The sequence below is a fragment of the Carcharhinus amblyrhynchos genome, chromosome 13, assembly GCF_965287045.1.
Source record: "Carcharhinus amblyrhynchos chromosome 13, sCarAmb.v2.hapA, whole genome shotgun sequence".
Lineage (NCBI taxonomy): Eukaryota > Metazoa > Chordata > Chondrichthyes > Carcharhiniformes > Carcharhinidae > Carcharhinus > Carcharhinus amblyrhynchos.
Window position 1 is genome coordinate 28215124 of NC_137336.1, and position 20182 is coordinate 28235305.

The following is a 20182-nucleotide window of genomic DNA, read 5'->3' on the forward strand; positions in this document are numbered from 1 at the left end:
GGCATTCTGTTTTCAGATGGAAATGGATACCTGCTCTGTCCCTGGAACTAGAAGCATTAATAATGCTTGGCTGGGTTTCAAAAGCTTCAGCTCAGTTCAGCAATTTCCCTCATTGATCTAAGAACAATTGAAATTTTTAGGAACTTATGATAACAGATAATGTTTGTAATAACTGGAGGCAACTCAATGTGGCTCCATTTACAGAAACAGCATGCAGGTCTGCTCTCTTCTCCTCCCTTGCTCCAACTGAACCTCTCCCAGTAACCAAGATGTGTGCCTTCACTCCTGATTAGCCTGGCTTCCCGTGCTTCCTTTCAATAGTGCCTGGCCTGATCTTGGGGCCCACTAGGATCACCCCTTAAAAGGCACACGTTACCAAACTCCTTCCAACTAATTCTTGAGTCCATCTGTGTGTGAAAACAAAAGAGATATTAGGGACACCAAAGGAAAGACCATTCACAAAGTCACCTGGTCCGGAGATTTTTGGACTGTTGCAAAATGCAACTCTTTACAAAATCCTTCAGAAACCAATGACCTCTGCCCAATAAAAGGCAAACTCTTAAGCTCAGGGGCAAGGTGCCTTCTTGCCCCACGGCCACAAAAGCCTGAGTCTGCCTGAGCTCCACAATGGCCACGAGTATCCTGGTTCAATAGTTGGTACACATGTATAAACATCTGTTAGTCCCCTGGATCAGGCCCAGCTCCCTTCCTGGCACCTAGGCTGGTCCACCAGCTTTGTTCTATCCATGACTAGGTTGTCAACCTCAAGTGCCGTGTCCCCTTTCTTTGAATCATCATATTCTTTCTCGGAGGCTTGCCTAACCTCTATCGTCCCCGACAAGCCTGGACACACCAAATCCTAGTAGCTTTGTAGGCATCATCCCATTAGCAATTCAGCTGGCACAATCCAGTGGAAGCATTTGGCATAGTGTTATACCATAACAAGGAACTTGTCAAGCATAAACTCAGTGGCCTCTGGGCTTGCTTCTTTATAGAAATTCTAAATGTTTGTACGGCTCGCTCTGCCAAGACATTGAGGCTGGATGGTAAGGAGCTGACCAAATTTGACCTCGCAAACTGGTGGAATTCCTCAGCTATGGACTATGAAGAGAGATTAAATAGACTGGTCCTGTACTCGTTGGAGTTCAGAAGGATGAGGGGGGATCTTATAGAGATGTATAAGATAATGAAGGGGATGGATAGGGTAGAGGTAGAGAGATTCTTCCTGCTCAGAAAGGACAGCAGGACTAGAGGGCACAGCCTCAAGATAAAGGGGGGGCAGTTTGGAACGGAGTTGAGGAGGAACTTCTTCACTCAAAGGGTGGTGAATCTCTGGAATTCTCTGCCCGTTGAAGTGGTGGAGGCTACCTCGCTAAATATATTTAAGTCGCAGGTAAATAGATTTTTGATAAGCGAGGGGATTAAGGGTTATGGGGAGAAAGCGGGAAAGTGGAACTGAGCCACTTCAGATCAGCCATGATCTTATTGAATGGCGGGGCAGGCTCGAAGGGCTAGATGGCCTACTCCTGCTCCTACTTCTTATGTTCTTAGCTATAAGTGCTGCGCCATTGTCAGACTCTAAGACCTTAGGAAATCCATGGATGGCAAAGACCTGCCACAACCTGTCAGTGGTGACTGTGTCCACAGTAGACTTAAAAAGCTGGATATCTAACCATTTTGAATGTGTATCAACTACAATAAAGAGCATATGTCCATTGAACAGCCCGGGGAAGGCTACGTGTAAAAGTGACTACGGCCGGCCCGGCCATTCCCACAGATGCATATTTGCTGGTGGCAGCATTGACTGCTGGGTCTGTCAACTCGGGCATTTGCTGACCATTCTTTCAATCTCCTTATTGATGCCAGGCCAGCAGACATAGCTTCGGGCCAGTGACTTCATCCTGTTTTGCCCAGGGTATGCATCATGCAGCTCCTGCATTAAAGATGGTGTCCCCTTGGGTGGCACTATAACACGGGCTCCCCCACAATAACACACCATCCTCACATGTTATCTCCATCCTGCTTTGTAGAAAGGGTCTGACTTGTCAGAATAGCACCATCTTCTTAATTTTGGAGAGCAATGGATCCCTCGCATCCAGGACTTTATATTAGTAACTGAGGCCAGCAACGTCTCTGGAAGGTGCAATGCCACTACCATTTCTTGTCAAACAGGACGCGACTGAGTGCATCCCTGCTCTATGCTAGAAGGGATAGTTGTATACAGCTAACAGCAAAGTCCATCTCTGTACCCTCGCAGAGGCAATCAGTGAGACAGACTATCCTCTGGGAATAACCACAACAGTGGCTTGTGATCAATACAATGGTGAAATGCCTCCCACAATGAAACTTCACAACATCAATTACAGCAAGACTCACTTTGTCAATTTGAGAATATTTCTTCACAGCATTGGATAAGGTTCTTGATGCAAATACAACTGGCCTCTCCATTCCATCTTGTGGGAAAGGACTGCTCACACTCAATATAGCAATGCATCACAGATAAATACCAACAGTTTGGTGGAATCAACATGTATGACTGGTGTTGATGACTGTAAGGTTTGCTTTATTTTACCAAATGCCTCTTTTTGTGCCTCACCCTATTTCCATCACTGATGCTTCTTCAGGGGCTGGTGTAATAGGGCCAGAGTCGTGGATGCATTCCACAGGAATCTTCCATAATAATTTACCATCCCTAGGAAAGACTTAGACTCTGTGATATTACTAGGCTATTGTATTCTTTAATAGCTTTCAGCTTGTCCTCCAAGGAGTGCAAACCTTTGACATCTACCTTGAAACTGAGGTTTGCAACCTCATCACTTGAAAGGTGCCTTTCCCCAGTGCTCCTTGGGGGACGCTCCTGTCAGTAGAACATCACTGAGTATACCACCACTTTGTAACAGGCTTTCCATAGTGCACTGGAAAATGGCTCAGGCTGACAAGACACCAAATGGCAAACAGATGTACTGATGTAACCTGTTGTGGGTGTTAATGATGACCAACATTTGGGCATCCTCACCGGGCTCCAGCTGTTGGTCTGCGTGACTGAAATCCAGCTTGGTGTGTTTAAGGTCTCCTGCTAATTTTGCATAAAGCTCCTCTAGCCTTGGAATGGCATATTGGTCTAGCTGGCCTCCTCGGTTCACAGTTAACTTGTAGGCTGAATTTTACCGCCCCGCTTGCTTCGGAAATCAGAGCAGGCAAGGGGTGGAGCATGGAAAGGTCCATTGGCCTTGGGCAGAATTTTACAGTTTCAGGATGAGCGAGGCTGTAAAATCCTGCCCATTGTCTCCACAGATTGTTACAGTGCGATCTGGCTTCAAAACACAGACTGTTATAGCCTATTCTGAAAAATGTGCTGGTTTTATATTTTTAAGAAGCGGGTTGATGGGTTCTTAATAAGAGAGGGGATTAAGGGTTATGGGGAGAGGGCGGGAAAGTGGAACTGAGCCACAACAGATCAGCCATGATCTTATTGAATGGCGGGGCAGGCTCGAAGGGCTAGATGGCCTACTCCTGCTCCTATTTCTTATGTTCTTATGTTCTTATGTAAACCTTTCAATCCTTTCAACTTCACTTCCACTGCATGGAGAAGCGTGTAAGGCACTGAGTGGACTGAAAAGAATTGAGGTGTAGCCTCAGGGTTCAAGTAAATTTTGGCTTTAGCCTCTTCTTCTAACCAGTCCCTCTGGAAAACTTTTGAGTACCTGCGCAGGAGTTGCTGAAAACCACCATCCTGGACATTCAATATCTCCAGCCAGTCAAACTTTTTATCTGTTTCAACCACTCTAAAGCCATTAGACAAGGTTTGTGACTCTCAATCACCAGAACTAGTAACTGTGCTGCCTGAGTTCAATAGGATACAGATACTATAGCTGTCCCTACTTTCTACAGCATCCCTCCAGTATAGGTTGATAAAATGGCCTTGGAACAATTCAACTTCCAGGGTTGCAGCCCTTTCTGGAGGTATCTGAATACATGTTCACTTATGACTGTGGCCATGGCTCTAGTATTAACTCCCATCTTCAGGGATCTGCCATTGACCATCAGGACAATTCATTAGATGGTATCCTCTTGAATTGGAGCTGGTTTAATGTATAAGTTTCAGAATCCTTCCTAGGCTCCTCAGCCAGTAGCTTTAATGGTATTATCTTAACCGTCGTTTTGTTTCATACATTCTGTACTGCCTGTTTTATTCTGCTCCAAACCTGCAAATGATCCTTTCTCTTGCTGTGAAAACAGGTAAAGGTTTTGCACCAATTGCTTTCCTCCACACCGAAAACATGCTTCCATTCCTGGTGCTGTACCATCCCTCTCAGATTCTGCTGCTGGGCTGTTCCTTGCAGCAGCCGTTTCCCACCACAAGTGGCACGCCTTCTACTTCACTCATGTCTTGCTCCATCACCTGGGCATCTCTACAGCTTTTTCCAAAGAAATTTTATTCTCAGACAGCAACTTTTGTTTTGCACTGTGCGGCTGTTGATCCCACAGACCAAACAGTCTCTCAACATCTCCCCAAAGCTGGCCAAAATCATAATGCTCTGCTAAACATAGCAGTCTGGCCACGAACCTGGAGACTGTCTCCCCTGATCCCTTCACAGCAAAATTAAACTTATAATTCAACAAGTTGATTGAAGGTCGGGGGTTAAAATGATCTTTGACTGGTCTCACTATTTGATCAAAAATCTTTGTCTTCAGAGCTTCATATGATGTTAGGTTCCTCACCAGGCTGTGGGCCACAGACTGTGACTAGTATCACCTTTTGTTTTTCCTTCATAGTGGTTTTGTTAGCCATGAACAAATAACACAATTTTTTGATATATTGCCCCCAGCTCTGAGTCAAATTATCCTAGCTTCCTGATTAAAGGCACCTTAAGATCATCTGTAATTTTTTCTTCTTAGCTTCAGTGATCACTTTTCTCCCCCTCTAACTGTACGCTGCGATCTCTTAATCTCTGACATAGTTTTTCCTCGTCACCAGTGTAATAACTGGAGGTTACTCGATTGGCTCCAACACAAAAGGGTTTTTTAAACAATAACTTTACACTATAGGATCTGACAGAAACGCCGCACAGGTCAGCTCTCTTCTGCCTGGCTCCAGCTGTACTCCTCCAAGTCACCAGGATGCACTCTCGATTGGCCCAGCTTCCTGCGCTTCAGTTCCATAGGGTTCGGCGTGATCACATGACTCGCAAAGGATTGCCTGCTTAAGGCAGCCGTGTTCCCTCAATATCTATGGTGTGGTTTTTTGTTTGTTTGCAAACCTAATAGGCACTTTAAGTATTATATTTTTTTTCTCTCTTGAGTTTTTAGATCAATTATCAGTTAGGGTTTCTTGGATTGTTCGAGGTTTAATGTTTTTCTTAGCATTTTGTGGCACCTGAGAACTATGCATAATATATACCTTGGAGGATATAGGGGAGCATAGAGTAGCAGAGGATGGCATGTGAGGTAGCATTGGGGGAATATGAGGTGGCATGGGAGGATGTGAGCTGGCATGGGTGGTATAGTCTTTAAAAAATGTGGAGAGCTAGGCTGCTGCGTTGGAGAACTTGGGCCTTCTAACTGGCTCACCTCCACTTATTACACACTCCACTGTGGCTCAAACATGCACTGTGAGCCCAACTCCTTTGTTAAAAGATGAAAATCCTTATAAAGTCACACATGGGTCGGGTGCACACAGGTCGAGTTCTCCTGAGCACAGACAAAGATTCAGCACTGGGGACAGGATTTTATAGCCTCTCTTGGGAGATTTCCGTTGTTGGACCCTCGCCCTCACCTGTTCTGTGGCGGGAAAGGTGGTAGAGTTCCGGCCTAGATCCCCAGAACATCAGAGATCAATTGCCACAGCACTGGCACAACATATGGTTACTCCTGAATACAGCCCCTTCAGCCTGTTCCACTATTGCATTAGATCATGACAGATCTATACATCAACTCTATTAATCTTTCAACCTCAGGCTTAAAAATTTGAGAGGAAGAAAATTACAGGTTTTTCTTTACCCTTCTTGTTGTCACTCCTGATCGTCAATGTTAATTTGTTCCAGGTTACCCCAGCATCATTGATTACTTTAAACAGTTCAATTAGATCAACTTTCAACTGTCTAAACTTAAACAAGCCAAGACTACAGACTTCATAATTTAACCCATTGATCCTTGGTATATTCTGGTGAATCTCTGCTGTATCCCAAATCAATACCTGGATGCACTACTCCAAATGGGGTCCGAACAGGTCTTTCCGACTGAAGCATTCTCACTACAAGCCCTGTGAGATAAAGCAATCAAATCCATTAGCCTTTTCTGATCACTTTTTGTAACCGTGCACCAAAATTTAACAAATTATCGATCCGGACACCTATATCCCTTTGTTCTTCCACAGCTCCGAGTCTCTCACCATTAAGGAGATGTTCCAATTTGTCATTCGTTGAAAACAAAGTGAATGAAGCCATGCTTACACATTGCGTTACACTTTCACTCACTCACATTGAGTTCCGTCTGCCATAGTTTTTCCCACTCACATTATTTATGAGCTCTAGTGTCCCATCTTTGTAATTTATTGTGTCTCCTAACTTAGTGCCCTGAAGGCATATCTGAGGCGGTTTTTAATGGAAGTGTGGGGAGTCTTGTCTACCGGCTGGAGAGCCGGTGAGAGCCTTGCATTGCCTCTTTCAGAGAAAGCCTGCCGAATTTAGTGGCACTCAGACACTTAACTGAACAGCAACAGACCTTCCCTGGGATCAAGGACCCCGGGGAGGGGAGGGTGGGGGGACAGATGTCCCATCTGCTGGGAGCTGCCTGCCAGACAGCAGAACTGTTAGACGACAGCATCGCAGGGGAGGCACCTACCTGAGGCCTACCATTGTCACTGGATTCCAGGCCAGAAGTGAGTGATGGTGGTGAAGGCAGGGTGGAGAGGATGTTTGCAGCAAGAACAGAGGGGTAACTCCCAACGGGCCCCCTTCATTCCCAGTACAGGGTCCCTCGATCAGGCACTGAGTTATTTTGAATGAGGGACCCTCATGTAACCTTACAAAGGTTCACCTACCATGCTTTTGCATGATGAGCCCACCACCACCTCCACCGCAACCCCCCCCCACCCCACCCCCCCGTCTCCAGTGGCAGGGTAAGTCCCTTTTTTTGGCATTAATTGTTTACAGAAGGGGCTTTCATTAGCAACAAGATGGGTAGGCAGTCCACAGCTCTTCCTGCTTTGGATTAAATTGGCCATGGAGGCAGGAAGGGAACAGCGTTCCCACTTACAACCCTGCCATCTGACTAAAGCCCCCACCACCAAACTCATGGCATTAAATTCCACCCCTGGTATGTAATTAGAAATGTAGTAAGGTTTAGTATCCATTCAGAATAAAGCAGTAAGTGTAATCATAACTGCAGCAAGAACATTGTGGCATTGTGAAGTCGTGCGATAGGGAAATGAAGAACAAAGTTTGATCTTTGTAAAGTTAACAGAGCTCAGTCAAAGCAACAAAAGGCTCAGCATTCAGCATCAGTGACAACTTGGTGGGGGAGACAAAATCACACCCAGGGTTCCCATTCCTGATTACTATCCATTGATTCTCCAGGAAAATAACCATGTGTATAACCAAGTGTGTAACTTGTTAACACCCATTGACTCAGACGTGAAGAATGTCCACTTCACTGAAGCACTGAAAGTTGGCAGCATGTATGCACTGGTAATAACAGAAAGTGTGAGAAAAACTCAGCAGGTCTAGCAGCATCTATGGAGAGAAAAGCAGAGATAAAACTTTTGAGTCCAACATGAATCTTCTTCAGAAACATTAACCAGAATTTTCCGGTCCCGCCAACAGCGCACTCCTGCCATGGGTTTCGCAGGAGTGAGGAGTGCAATCAACAGGAAATCGTGTTGACAACGGTGGGACCAGAAGATCCAGCTGCTGGCTAATAGCGTGCCAACTCCACTGTAGCAAAACATGCACTGGATTGTGCAGAAAGTTCTGCTCCTATGTTTCTCTCTCCACAGGTGCTGCCAGACATACTGGCTGGAATTTTACCATCACACCCACCCCAGAGAAGGCATTCTCCATTGGCCTCAGGCGGGATCTTACGAACCTCGGGCGGATGTGCTGGTAAAATTCCGCCAGCTGAATTTTTCCAGCATTTCTGTTTATGTTTCAGACCTCCACAGTATTTTACTTTTACATGGACCTGTACTTCAGCATCTTCAAGGAAGGCAACTAGACCAATGGGAGAGGCTACAATTTCAATTCCTACCATGGATTCAATAAATCTGGTCATTTGTGGACTTGTGCCCCTGGAAATAAAATTGATAGTCACAAAACCCCAACAAAGTGATAATGTCTTTCAGGAAAATGAAACCTTTACTCCCTCCTGGTTTTGCCTACAAATGACTCTGCTCCACCATACATGATTGACCCGTAAGCCTCAATTTTGCAGCTGGCAATGAAGTGATGGACTTGTTGGTGACCTTGCAAAAAGCTTCCCACAAGTATTTAGCAATCACTGTAGTGCAGATTCCCCTTTCCCAGAGGTTGTATACATACTGCACCAAGAGGAACTCCATGGCTGGATGTTCGTCCTAAAACCAGAGAATCCCACCCAGGGTCAATGGACTTTCCATGGTCTGCCACTCACCTGCTCCGATCCCTGTGGCAGGCGGGCCAGTAAAATTCCAGTTCACGTGTCCAGCTGCAGTGAAGTCCATTGGTAGGGGAAGCAGCCAGACACATAAAGTATTCTCACAGACAGCAAGCCTGGAAGCTAAAAGCACTTAACTGTTTTACTTTTAATTTGAAATTTCAGACAGTGATCTAAATTATCATTGGATTAAGATAGAAGCTAAAATAATACCAAACAAACTTTTCTTAAAAGACTTAAAATGTGTTTTTTTTAATCATATGGAAAAGTCTGACATGCCACAAATATCTCTCAGGGCCAGTAAGGGTGTTTGGCAGTAATTTGAAACGCTGTTAAAAAGCCAGTTGCACTCATTCAATAAGGCGTATCTTTTCAAGGATTGGAACAGTGAAGTTGATAGTGCAGAAGTGGAAGTTATCGCCGTAATTAAGATTTCCTATTTATAACAGCTTGTGAGAACTACAATACTGCACCCTGTGGAGGAACATAGAGTCACTGCTAGCAATGACTCAACTTCTGCATCATTCTGAGTTTGCACAGACACCCAGGGCAGAATTTTCCTATCCTTCCCGCCACAGGAATTATAGCGGGCGGGACACGGTTCATTGACCTCGGGGCATGATTTTTCGACCTTGGGGGCGAGCCACCCAAGATCCCTCCCCCAAAGTTGATGTCAGATTCTGTGGAGTTACACAGCAACAGGCGAACCATTCCAAATTTTGAGCCATAATATCTTATGAGGTGACCTAACAAAACATTTACTTCTATAAACAATCACAATGTCCAGGGCAACCAGAGATGTACAACATAGCCCACGTGCGAAGAATTGAGTTTTTTCAAAAAGGAGGGTGTTATCATTATTTGATTTATTAATATTATGACCATTTCCTAACTCTCAATATAATGTTCTTAGCAAATTGCATATTCTTTTAACAAAGGCAGTCCTATGAGTCAAAACACAGAACTGAAAATAGGCACTGAATAGTACTTTCCTGCTTCTAGGCTAACAATATACTCATACACCACAGGGTTACCTGCAAAATTCATGCAAGATGCCTACGAGGGTTAGATCACAATAGTTGTGTGAATAATTCTGCTGTCAATACAGACCCCATTGAAATTGCAGAAAGGATTTACTAGACCGATACCAGAACTGAGCGGTTACACTCATCAGGAAAGTTTGAACAGACTTGGGTTCGTTTCTGTAGAGCGAGGGATAATGTGATAGCGGTCTTTGAGATTATGAAAGAGTTGATAGATTAGACAGAGGGAAGATGTTTCACTTGTGGGCAAGATCAAAAGTAGAGACCATAAATATGAAATCACTAATAATTCCAACAGGAAATTCAGGAGAAACTTCTTTACCCAAAGAATGTGGAACTTGCTATCACAAGGAGTAATTGAGGCAAGTAGCTTGGATGCATTTAAGGAAAGCGAAATTAGCATCTGAGGGAAGAAGGAGTAAGCTGGCTGGCTAGCATTTATTGCCATTCTTAGTTGCCCTTGGAAGGCAGTTGAGAGTCAACCACATTGCTGTGGCTCTGGTGTCACATGTAGGTCAGACCAGGTAAAGACGGCAGATTTCCTTTCGTACAGGACATTAGCGAACTAGATGGATTTTCCTGACAATCAACGGTGGTTTCATGGTCAGCAGTAGATTCTTAATTCCAGATAGCTTTAATTGAATTCACATTCCACCATCTGCCATGACGAGATTCGAACCGGGTTCCCAGATCATAGGTTGAGTTCCTGGATTAATTGTCTAGCGATAATACCAATAGGCCATCACTTCGACCAGAATTTTATGCTACTCCCAACAGTTTCTGAGGCTAGCAGTGAAAGCACTAAATAGCAGAGGTGGGATTCTCTCCTGGATCCAGCTTGCTCCAATGCATTTTATGGTGGGATGGAGAGAGCTCCGGATGGGAAGCTCACCAGTGCCAGTGTCCCTATTAGGGGCCTTAGTAGCCACTTGTTGGCCACACACACCTCCCACCCTGACCAACTCTCCAACAGGGAGATTGCTCCCCCCCTCTTTCCCCCAGGCATATCCTACATTCCCCTACCGCTGGACCCCTACTACTTAACGACTTATCATCAGTGAGGTTCCCCAGACCTAGGACCTAGTCTCAAGCATGGCACCACAGTATCTCTTCTGATCACTGGCCACAGGGGCAGCACAGTGGCACAGTAAGACTGTTCCCTCACAACACCAGGGACCTGGGTTCGATTCCCAGCATGAGTCACTGTCTGCGCAGAGTCTGCATGTTCTCCTTGTGTCTGCATATGGGTTTCCACCGCGTGCTCCATTTTCATAGAACATAGAACACTACAGCACAAATAGGCCCTTCGGTCCATAAGTTGCACTGATCATATCCATACCTACCAGGCCTATCTGTAACTCTCAATCCCATTAAGTCCCATGTACTCATCCAGAGGTCTCTTAAAAGACCCCAGCGAGTTCGCCTCTACCACCACTGACAGCAGCCGATTCAACTCACTCACCACTCTCTGAGTGAAAAACTTACCCCTGACATCTCCTCTGTACCTGCACCTTAAACCTGTGTCCTCTCGTAGCGACCATTTCAGCCCTGGGAAATAGCCTCCGAGAATCCACCCTATCTATACCTCTCAACATTTTATAAACCTCTATCAGGTCACTTCTCAATCTTCGTCTCTCCAGGGAGAAGAGACTTAGCTCCCTCAACCTATCTTCATAAGGCATGCCTCCCAGTCTAGGCAACATCCTTGTAAACCTCCTCTGCACCGTCTCAATAGCTTCCACATCCTTCTTGTAGTGAGGTGACCAGAACTGCGCACAGTACTCCAAATGGGATCTGACAATGGTCTTATAGAGTTGCAGCATTATCTCGCGACTCCTAAACTCAATCCCTCGATTAATGAAGGCTAGAACACCATACGCCTTCTTGACCACATCCTCCACCTGCGAGGCCGATTTAAGAGTCCTATGGACCCGGACCCCAAGATCCTTCTGCTCCTCAACACTGCTAAGAGTCCTACCCTTGATATTGTACTCCTTCATCCCATTGGACTTGCCAAAATGGACCACTACACATTTATCCACATTGAAGTCCATCTGCCACTTCTCCACCCAGTCTTGCATTCTATCTATGTCTCGCTGCAACTTCTGACATCCCTCCAGACTATCCACAACACCACCAACCTTCATGTCGTCGGTGAGCTTACTAACCCATCCCTCCACTTCCTCATCCAGGTCATTTATGAAAATGACAAACAGCAAGGGTCCTAGAACAGATCCCTGGGGCACTCCACTGGTAACCGACCTCCATGCAGAAAAAGACCCATCCACAACCACTCTCTGCCTTCTGCAGGCAAGCCAGTTCTGGATCCACAAGGCAACAGCCCCTTGGATCCTATGCCCTCTCACCTTCTCAAGAAGTCTTGCATGGAGGACCTCCTCCCACAGTCTGAAGGATGTGCTGGTTAGGTGCATTGGCCATGCTAAATTCTTCCTCAGTGTTCCTGAACAGGCGCCAGGTTGTGGGATTTTCACAGTAACTGCATTGTAGTGTCAATGTAAGCCTAGTTGTGACATGAATAAATAAGCTATAAACTTTAAACTGCAACACTGTGCGTGGATGGGCTGCAGATCTGTTGGCAATCTGATTGGCTGACAGCTGTCCAAGGCGGGACGCCCTTCCAAATACAGACAGAAGTCCCGCCTGCTGTCAGTCAACACTCAAGAGTGTGAAATGGCAATGGGCCTGGCAGAGTTGGTGGGGAATGCATTCCAAGCCATCTCTCTGCGTGAAGGGCGCCGAGCGTTCACCATCTTGAAAATTTAGGACGTATGGTTACATTTAGAGTACATTGACCTCATTAAAATTCCACACGGAATGCTACAATACAGAACTAATTAAAGATATGGTACAAAATAGGGCTTCATATTTGTCACAGAGAAAATCAGATGGAAGTTAGAGCAAGAAAAAATAAAATCAGATATATGATCCACATTTTGTTGGCTAATTAATGCAGGCTCACATATCATGCAGTAAATTGGTAATTGCTGTAGAAAGAATGGGACCGAATTGATGTCTGGACAACTTAACGGACAAAAACCATTGAGCCAAGCATAGGTTACGTCTGGACAAATCTGCAGTATTGCAATCAGTGCCATTTTATAGGCAAGAGTGGTGGCTGTGGCTGCTACAAAATAGGACAAGATAGAGACTATCCATGTAGCAAGTAAGAGAAAAGGTTTGCCAAACTTATCTAACTTCAACGTAGGTCCGATGACTATAAACTACAACTTTGCCATCTCAGTTTATGATGCATATGACATTAATTATATTCTTACTTGTTACTGTTCCCATTGGTTTCTGCCATTCTATAAACAAACCATTTGAATTTCTCATTCAATAACAACGACTTATATTAATGTAGCACATTTAAGGTAAATGGTTCACAATAGCATTATACAACAAGATCTGATAGCGAGCCACCCTGTGGCGCCAGAGTGCAGCGACTAGGGGATTTTCACAGTAACTTCATTGCAGTGTTAATGTAAGCCTACTTGTGACACTAATAAATGAACTTGTTTGGTCAGAAGACCAAAAGCTTCATCAAAGAGATTGGTTTTAAGTTGACAAATGTGAGGTAGGGAAGAAGGGGTGTAGGGTGGGTATTCGAAAGCTAAGGGCCTATTCACCCTTCATGGGCTCCACACACATGTAGAAGCACCTACACACACACTTACATATGGACATATCAATATATCTGATCTGATTATCTGTTATCAACCATCATTAGCAGTTTTTTAAACTGTCAAACGTTTTGTAATGTTCTATAGTTCCTTATAATGGTAGTTTAAAATCATTATAATGTTGTAGCAGTCATAATAAGGTTTTGGAAGAGTCATAATGTTTCTGGAACATAGTGGACATGTTAGGTGACTTGGCCAGGAACTCAGCATTGTGTAGAAAGCTAGGCTTTTGTATTAACTCATCTCTGCAAAATCATATATAAAGTCCCCGATTACTAACAAGTGGCAGTTACAATATATTTAAGTGCACTGTTACATCTATATTAGATACATTAATTGTGAAAGTATTGTATCTTAAAAAAACATTCCAAATTTTATTTCAGAATGAGAATGATGGTAAGTACAGTAGTTTCCCCTGCAATTGCCTAGGAATTCAATACCCACTTTCGAATGCACTTCTCTTTCTTTAAAATCAAACTAAATTGAGATACAATATTTCCTTTTGCCTCGAGCTAGCTGGCCTGAAATCCAGCCCAAGTATATTGGATGAATGTTCCCTTTCTCTGGTGACTGTGAGTGGTTTGTGATGATTTTGAGTTTGTCACAATCCATTGCTACTGGCATGAGCCAACACCACAAAATCTGGCTCATCGTTAAGAAGAAATGGGCAGACTAATTTAGAGAGGTCATGTGATTTCTTGAAGTAGTGGGCACAACGGGTAAACTGAACCATCTGGTTCAATGTTTTCTTATGTTCTGAAGTATGGTTGGTGTGAGAAATGAAACATCACACTGGTAATGAATTAGGCTTCCAGCATTGGGATTAAGATATGACGTTGAGGCAGATGCCCTGTAATTACAAGACGCAGGCCCTGTATTAACTGCAGTGGCTGCAAACTCAGAAGGACTACCACATGAATGTGCTGAAACTTGTGATCATTCTGGTTAAATAAACCCCATGATGGGAGTCAAGTTTTTGAAGTTTATTTGTTAGTGCCACAAATCACCCAACGTTAACACTGCAATGAAGTTACTGCAAAAATCTAGTTGCCACACTCTGGCGCCTGTTTGGGTACACTGAGGGACAATTAAGCATGGCCAATGCATCCAACCAGCACGTACTTCAGACCATGGAAAGAAAACCAGTGCACCTGGAGGAAATCCATGCAGAAACAGGGAGAATGTGCAGATTCCTCACAGACAGTGACCCAAGTCGGGAATCGAACCCAGGTCCCTGGTGCTGTGAGGTGGCAGTGCTAACCATTGAGCCACCATGCCACCCTGTCTTGGTTTTAGAGACTAAACAAGTCAGGAGTTCTTTCTGGTACCAATGATGAATGGTGAAGTTCTATCCTGAGCACTGGCAGCCCTCACTTTGTCTAATTCAATTCCAAAAAAAATCACCAAAAATTACGGGCCAGAATTCTCTGACCATTCATGCCAGTGGGATTCTCCAGTCTCCCCAGCAGTGCACCCCCGTCCATGGGTTTCGCGATGGTGTGGAGTAACAGCAATGGGGAATCCTGTTGACAGCGGTGGGACCCGAGAATCCCACCGCTAGCAAACCACACGCTGCCTCCCACCACTGGGAAACACGTGGCTGGGAGGCCAGAGAATCTCACCTATGAATTTGAAAATTGCAACAATTAGCAAATTTTATAGAGTTTCAGGTGATTTTTAAAACTGTCCTCTAACCCTTTGTTATCTTTTGAATAATTTAAAATGGGAAAATCCATCATGAAAACATGTGTCCCTCCAGCAATATCATACAATATCGCACGGCGCAAGTAGTAAATCCAACAAGAACACCAAAGTGTAGCCATCATGTGATTATCTAAAACTTACGAGCTTTAACATGGAAAGGTAAATTGCTGGGACACAGGTTTCTTCACCTTTCACATGGTTCTCCAGGCACTGAATTGCCTCAGAGGCTAAGACCTTCCCACGAGGAATCAAGACAAGAAAAAATGGACGGTAAATCATTCTGCAAGGAGACCTTGTTGAAAGCCTGAAAATGCAACAAAATGGAGATCCCACTTCCAAAGTCAGGATTCCGATTATTACCATTGGTGGGAGTGGGGACAATCCAGCCTGCGTAAAAGCTGTTTTGGGATTGCCACAGAGTTTTCCACTCCACTGCCATCCCTGCCCCTTGAAAATTATCCCGAGGACCAGTGAATGAATTGGAGGAGGTCCAATTCAAATGGGCCCAGGACAGTCCATGGTGATTGGTGTGAAGGGTGATCCTTCTATTGTAGAGATACATGTGCTAATATTCACAAGTATCGATGCAGGCTTAGAACCTCCCAGTCTGCAGCAGAGCATTTGTGTTTGGTTTCTGACAGTGGGCATGATGCGTTATGTCTGGTCCTTTGCACACATGCTAGGCTATGTGTAGCACAAGAAAACCTGCACTGGGGAAGAACGGTTTCACCTGATTTAAAATGCATTACCTTAACCAAATAAAAACTCTCACCAGTGATCTTTTTGTCATTATGAACTTATGCTGACTTTACATTTAAAATTTTGTTTGATCAATCGCCTAATTTTCATACTTTTGTTATTATTTTAAAGTCTGATTCCATATTGTCAAAGGCAACATTCCCCATTATGGGTCTCTTATTCTCCATCCAAATCATTGCCAAACTTAGGTGGAAGAAACAAGTATGTTGATATCAATTCAACCTCAGGCCAAATAATAGGAAGTTCTTAAGAATAAATTTGGTTGGCACTTTCTTGACATTTTTTTCCCTCCATAAGGAAGTGTCTCACCTGACTGGAATTGGGAGCTCACCTTTTGAGAATATTGCAGGGGGAAAAACAAACTTGTAACTGCTACTTCTGTGGCACAGATTATTTCTTAATAAACTCTTATGCTGTGTCACCGGATGCCTTTTTAAGTTACAAGATATCAATTTTAACTTACAATTTAGTGATGCAAATCCACTGTTTACTGACGCACAGCTTTGTTCATTGTCCTCAGGAAGAAAAAGAAATGCATTCGATACCTGCAAGGAGAAGCCAGGTGCACCAGCCCAGTTTCTTCAGATGGAAGTGTGATGGACTGTCCTTCCTCTCCTCCCAATGCACTCCAGCCTCCAGCGGAAACTTCAACCAAGCTTGCTAACTCTGCAGTAATAGTGCATCAAGCACAGCCAAACCCAGTCTCTTTCTCTGCTCTGCCCCAGCCTAACACAAATCTAACTGGACTTTCTATATCATCTACACTGGACTCTCAACTATATAATAGTACTTTACTGAACATCCCACATCAGCATATGATGACAAGATAATGGGCAACTTCTACCATGATGACTGATTGATAGTAGCATCCTAGTGCTTTGAGCATGGAGATTCCATGATGCCTTTCACCAGGCCCAACCAGTGTAGTGTACATTCAAAGAACAAGTGGCTTTGAAACATGCTTAAACTTTGGCATCTTATCAAGACACAAAGCAAAAGTTGATTCTACTCTTGCAAGATTTTCCAATGAGGAACATTGGACGGTTAAAACAATATGCAAGTTATCATTTAACATGTTCCTGGCAGTTTTTATCTTGATAGCTCCATCTATGATGGGGTTCAAAACTATTCAAGTAACCAATTAGTTTATTTATGCTCATTTAACCAATAAAACCAGGCTATTTCCTAGTTAGTGCTTTTATCTGGGGTCCTGTTAATCTTTGTATATACCAGTATATATATAAATACATTCCTCTTCCTTGCAATTCAATGGCAGAGCAACTTATTTCCTCTCTCCACCTGTAGCAATGGAAACAGTTCTGACAGTTGGAGCTTTACGAATTCATCCAACAGCAGATATTTAACAATAGTTGCCACTCAAAGAAAATCTCCGGGTCTTCTTCCTTAAACCAACAGCGTTCTGTTTACAGATTCTGATGTTTTCAGCACTGACTGGATTAGTTTAATAAGCATTAGTTTATTTCAGTCCAAATAGCCATAAAAGCTTATGTAATTTTCATTTGTCTAGGGAGCATTATTTCTTCATAGACAGGGCCTATCAATAAATATCTTTTAAGAAGACTATCTAAACGGTTTTGTTAGTTTGGGTTTGACCCCATCTTTCATCTACATTTAGTAGGTGGGTGCTCATAGAACTTACAGTGCAGAAGGAGGCCATTCAGGCCTTCAAGTCTGCACTGACCACAATCCCACCCAGGCCCTATTCACATAACCCCACATATTTACCATGCTAATCCCTGACACGAGGGTCAATTTAGCATGGCCAATCAACCTAACCCACACATCTTTGGACTGTGGGAGGAAACCAGAGCACCCGGAAGAAGCTCACACAGACATGGGGAGAAAGTGCAAACTCCGTACAGACAGTGACCCGAGGCTGGAATTAAACCCGGGTTCCGCTCCCTGCGAGGCAGCAATGCTGACCACTGCACTGCCCATGTCTTCCAAATAGATACTTTCACCAGATATGGTAAGCTGTGAAAAGGTTGACAGGAAGATAGCCATGTTTCAGGTTTTGTAGTGGATGAGATGGCATCTAATTTCCCATATGCCTATGACTAGAGTTGAACACTCATCTTCAAATTTGCTTAAAATTCCTCACATTTAAAAAGAAAACTATTGAACTTTGATGCAATCTGATGGACCTACAAATATTGGATTTCTTTGCTTCAGTTTATAATTTTTTAGTTGAGTTGCAAAATATAGCAAATAGATTGCATTTTGTCATTATGATTTTGGGTTGCATTATTTCCACAGCTCTGTATTGCTGCTTTAAATTTGTAAATTTTATTTGCATGCCAGACTTGAAAAAGCAACAGTAGATGGGACCCAGAAGCTTAAAATGGAGGCGGGAGGGGAGGTGTTTTGGGGGGTGCAATTAGTGGGAGAGAGAAGGGTGACTTCAGATATGCCAGTAAATCTGTGCCTGTGATTCTCGATTCAGATGTGGCATTTGGCAAAAGGACTTTGGAACAGCCCCCAGACTGCTAACTCCACTTTCTAGGTAGAATCGTACATTTAGCCCTCAATACTTATTTCCTATCTTTGAATGTTCTGTGTGTTGGGAAAACAAAACAGGTTTATTAATTTGTATAATATTCAGTTGTTCGTACCATTGAGCAACCAAGAATCTGTTCCTCCATACCCTCCCCCGGACCCTCTCCACCCAGTCTGATAGTTGAAGAGAAACGTTACATAAGAGCTTTCCGGTACTTCCTTTGTGACCAGGGATGGACTGGCTCTGTTGCAAATTGGGAGATTCCATAGGGTCACGTCATCGCCTCCTTTCGCTTTCTGTGAGAATCTGAAGAATCTGGCATTTTAGGGGAGTCAGTTCACCCACATTTGTGACTTCTCAGCCCAGAGGTAACTCCGCCTTTCCTTAAATAGTTCTCCTTAAGTTCATCAGTTCTGAGGTGCATGAAGCAAGAGTAAATGAAATTAAATGTTAAAAATCTCACACTAGTCTTTCAGTGAGGTTCTGTTGGTACAGGGTAGTGTAGTGGGTTCGAACATTATCTTCCCAAGTTTCAACCTAGGTTTGAATCCAGCCAAAATTAACAAGTTGAGAAGCTCCTTTCCCCTGAGGGCCCAGTGCGCAATGAGTCCGGGACAGCATCAGCCCATTTGCAAAACATTCACCTTAAGTGGTTGACAATTTGTTATTAATTAAAAATCTCCAATCAGATTGACTGCCGTGAGAAACGGAAGGGTTGCACTAGTTCACAGGGTTTCTTTTCTCCTGTTCATGTTAGGGCCGCAGGGTCGGAAAGGATGAGGGTTTTACCCAGCAGTTTGCACGCCCAACAATACGTGTGAAAAGTAACGTACAAGGTTGCATTTTTGACCATCGATTCCCCCCCATCTAGTGAGCACAAAAACAATCTGTGAACTGCTCAACTCCAGTAAAACATGTAGACCAACGAAGGAAATACTTACAGTACCCACCTGTGGCATTTGGTAGAACGCATTTCATGCAGCAAACTTTATGGATTTTGATCCAAACTTGATGTCTGGGCATCTCCTCTCCCTGTCCTTCCACATGTTGAGGCTTATATGTTAACTGTGTGAAGAGTAAAATGAATTGATAAATATATTTTTGTTTGAGAAATAGCAGCTAAAACCATTTATTTTAACTAATAATTGCTTTCTGTGTGTATTACATTGGTTGATGGGTCTTTCCATTGTGAATAAAAGACTGCTTTGCAGGCAGTTAAAGACTAGCATTTATACTGTCAAACAGATAAATGAGGTCAATATTTGACCTGGATGTTACTTTTATGAAGCCCTGAAATGTTCAAACAATCATATAGTTTTATTGTTATTATTTCATTTTCTTGCCTATTTGTATAAAAACCTTGAAGAGAAAAAAAACAAAAAAAAATATAAATATGAGACTCGATGCTTTTGCTTTTCTGTGTGTGTATTTCAGGCTGTTGTAATATTTTTATGAGTTATATTTTTAGGGGATTAAAAAGTAGAGATAGAGGGATTTTTATAACAGTTAATAATATTTAGTACTTCCCAGTAACTATCATTTCGCCCTCAGTGACAAGAAAGCAACAAAAAAAAACTTGTCGGCTTTTTTCTTCTTCACACACAAGATTTGTTTGCATTTTTGTAGAAAACTGCTTTTGAGAGACAACAGATGTCTTCTCCCCTTCAACAATGTAATTACAGTTCGAGCAAAGTGCCAGTAACACATGGTAACCTCCACGGCTGACAGATAACCAAAAATTGTAAGTAAGCAGAAGGGATTATTAAATCGTTGAAAAAAATGTACCATTTGATGAAAAAAATAAAAACAATGATATTTTGGTTGAA

At 43.4% G+C, this 20182-nt stretch overlaps 1 protein-coding gene across 5 annotated transcripts in view; it reads left to right on the plus strand.

Annotated features, from left to right (window-relative positions):
* Nucleotides 1-20182, plus strand: part of LOC145351787 (transcription factor 7-like 2) — a 218583-nt gene extending 198401 nt beyond the window's left edge. For 3 of the 5 annotated variants that reach the window (XM_080201421.1, XM_080201423.1, XM_080201424.1), the window contains one exon: nt 16359-16470. Coding sequence is in view for 2 of the 5 variants with exons in the window: in XM_080201425.1 (XP_080057551.1) it covers nt 16359-16668 (310 nt within the window). In the remaining 3 variants the exon portion in view is untranslated. Of the gene's footprint in view, nt 1-16358 lie in introns of all 5 variants that reach the window. The other 2 variants (XM_080201425.1, XM_080201422.1) reach the window with 2 other exon arrangements.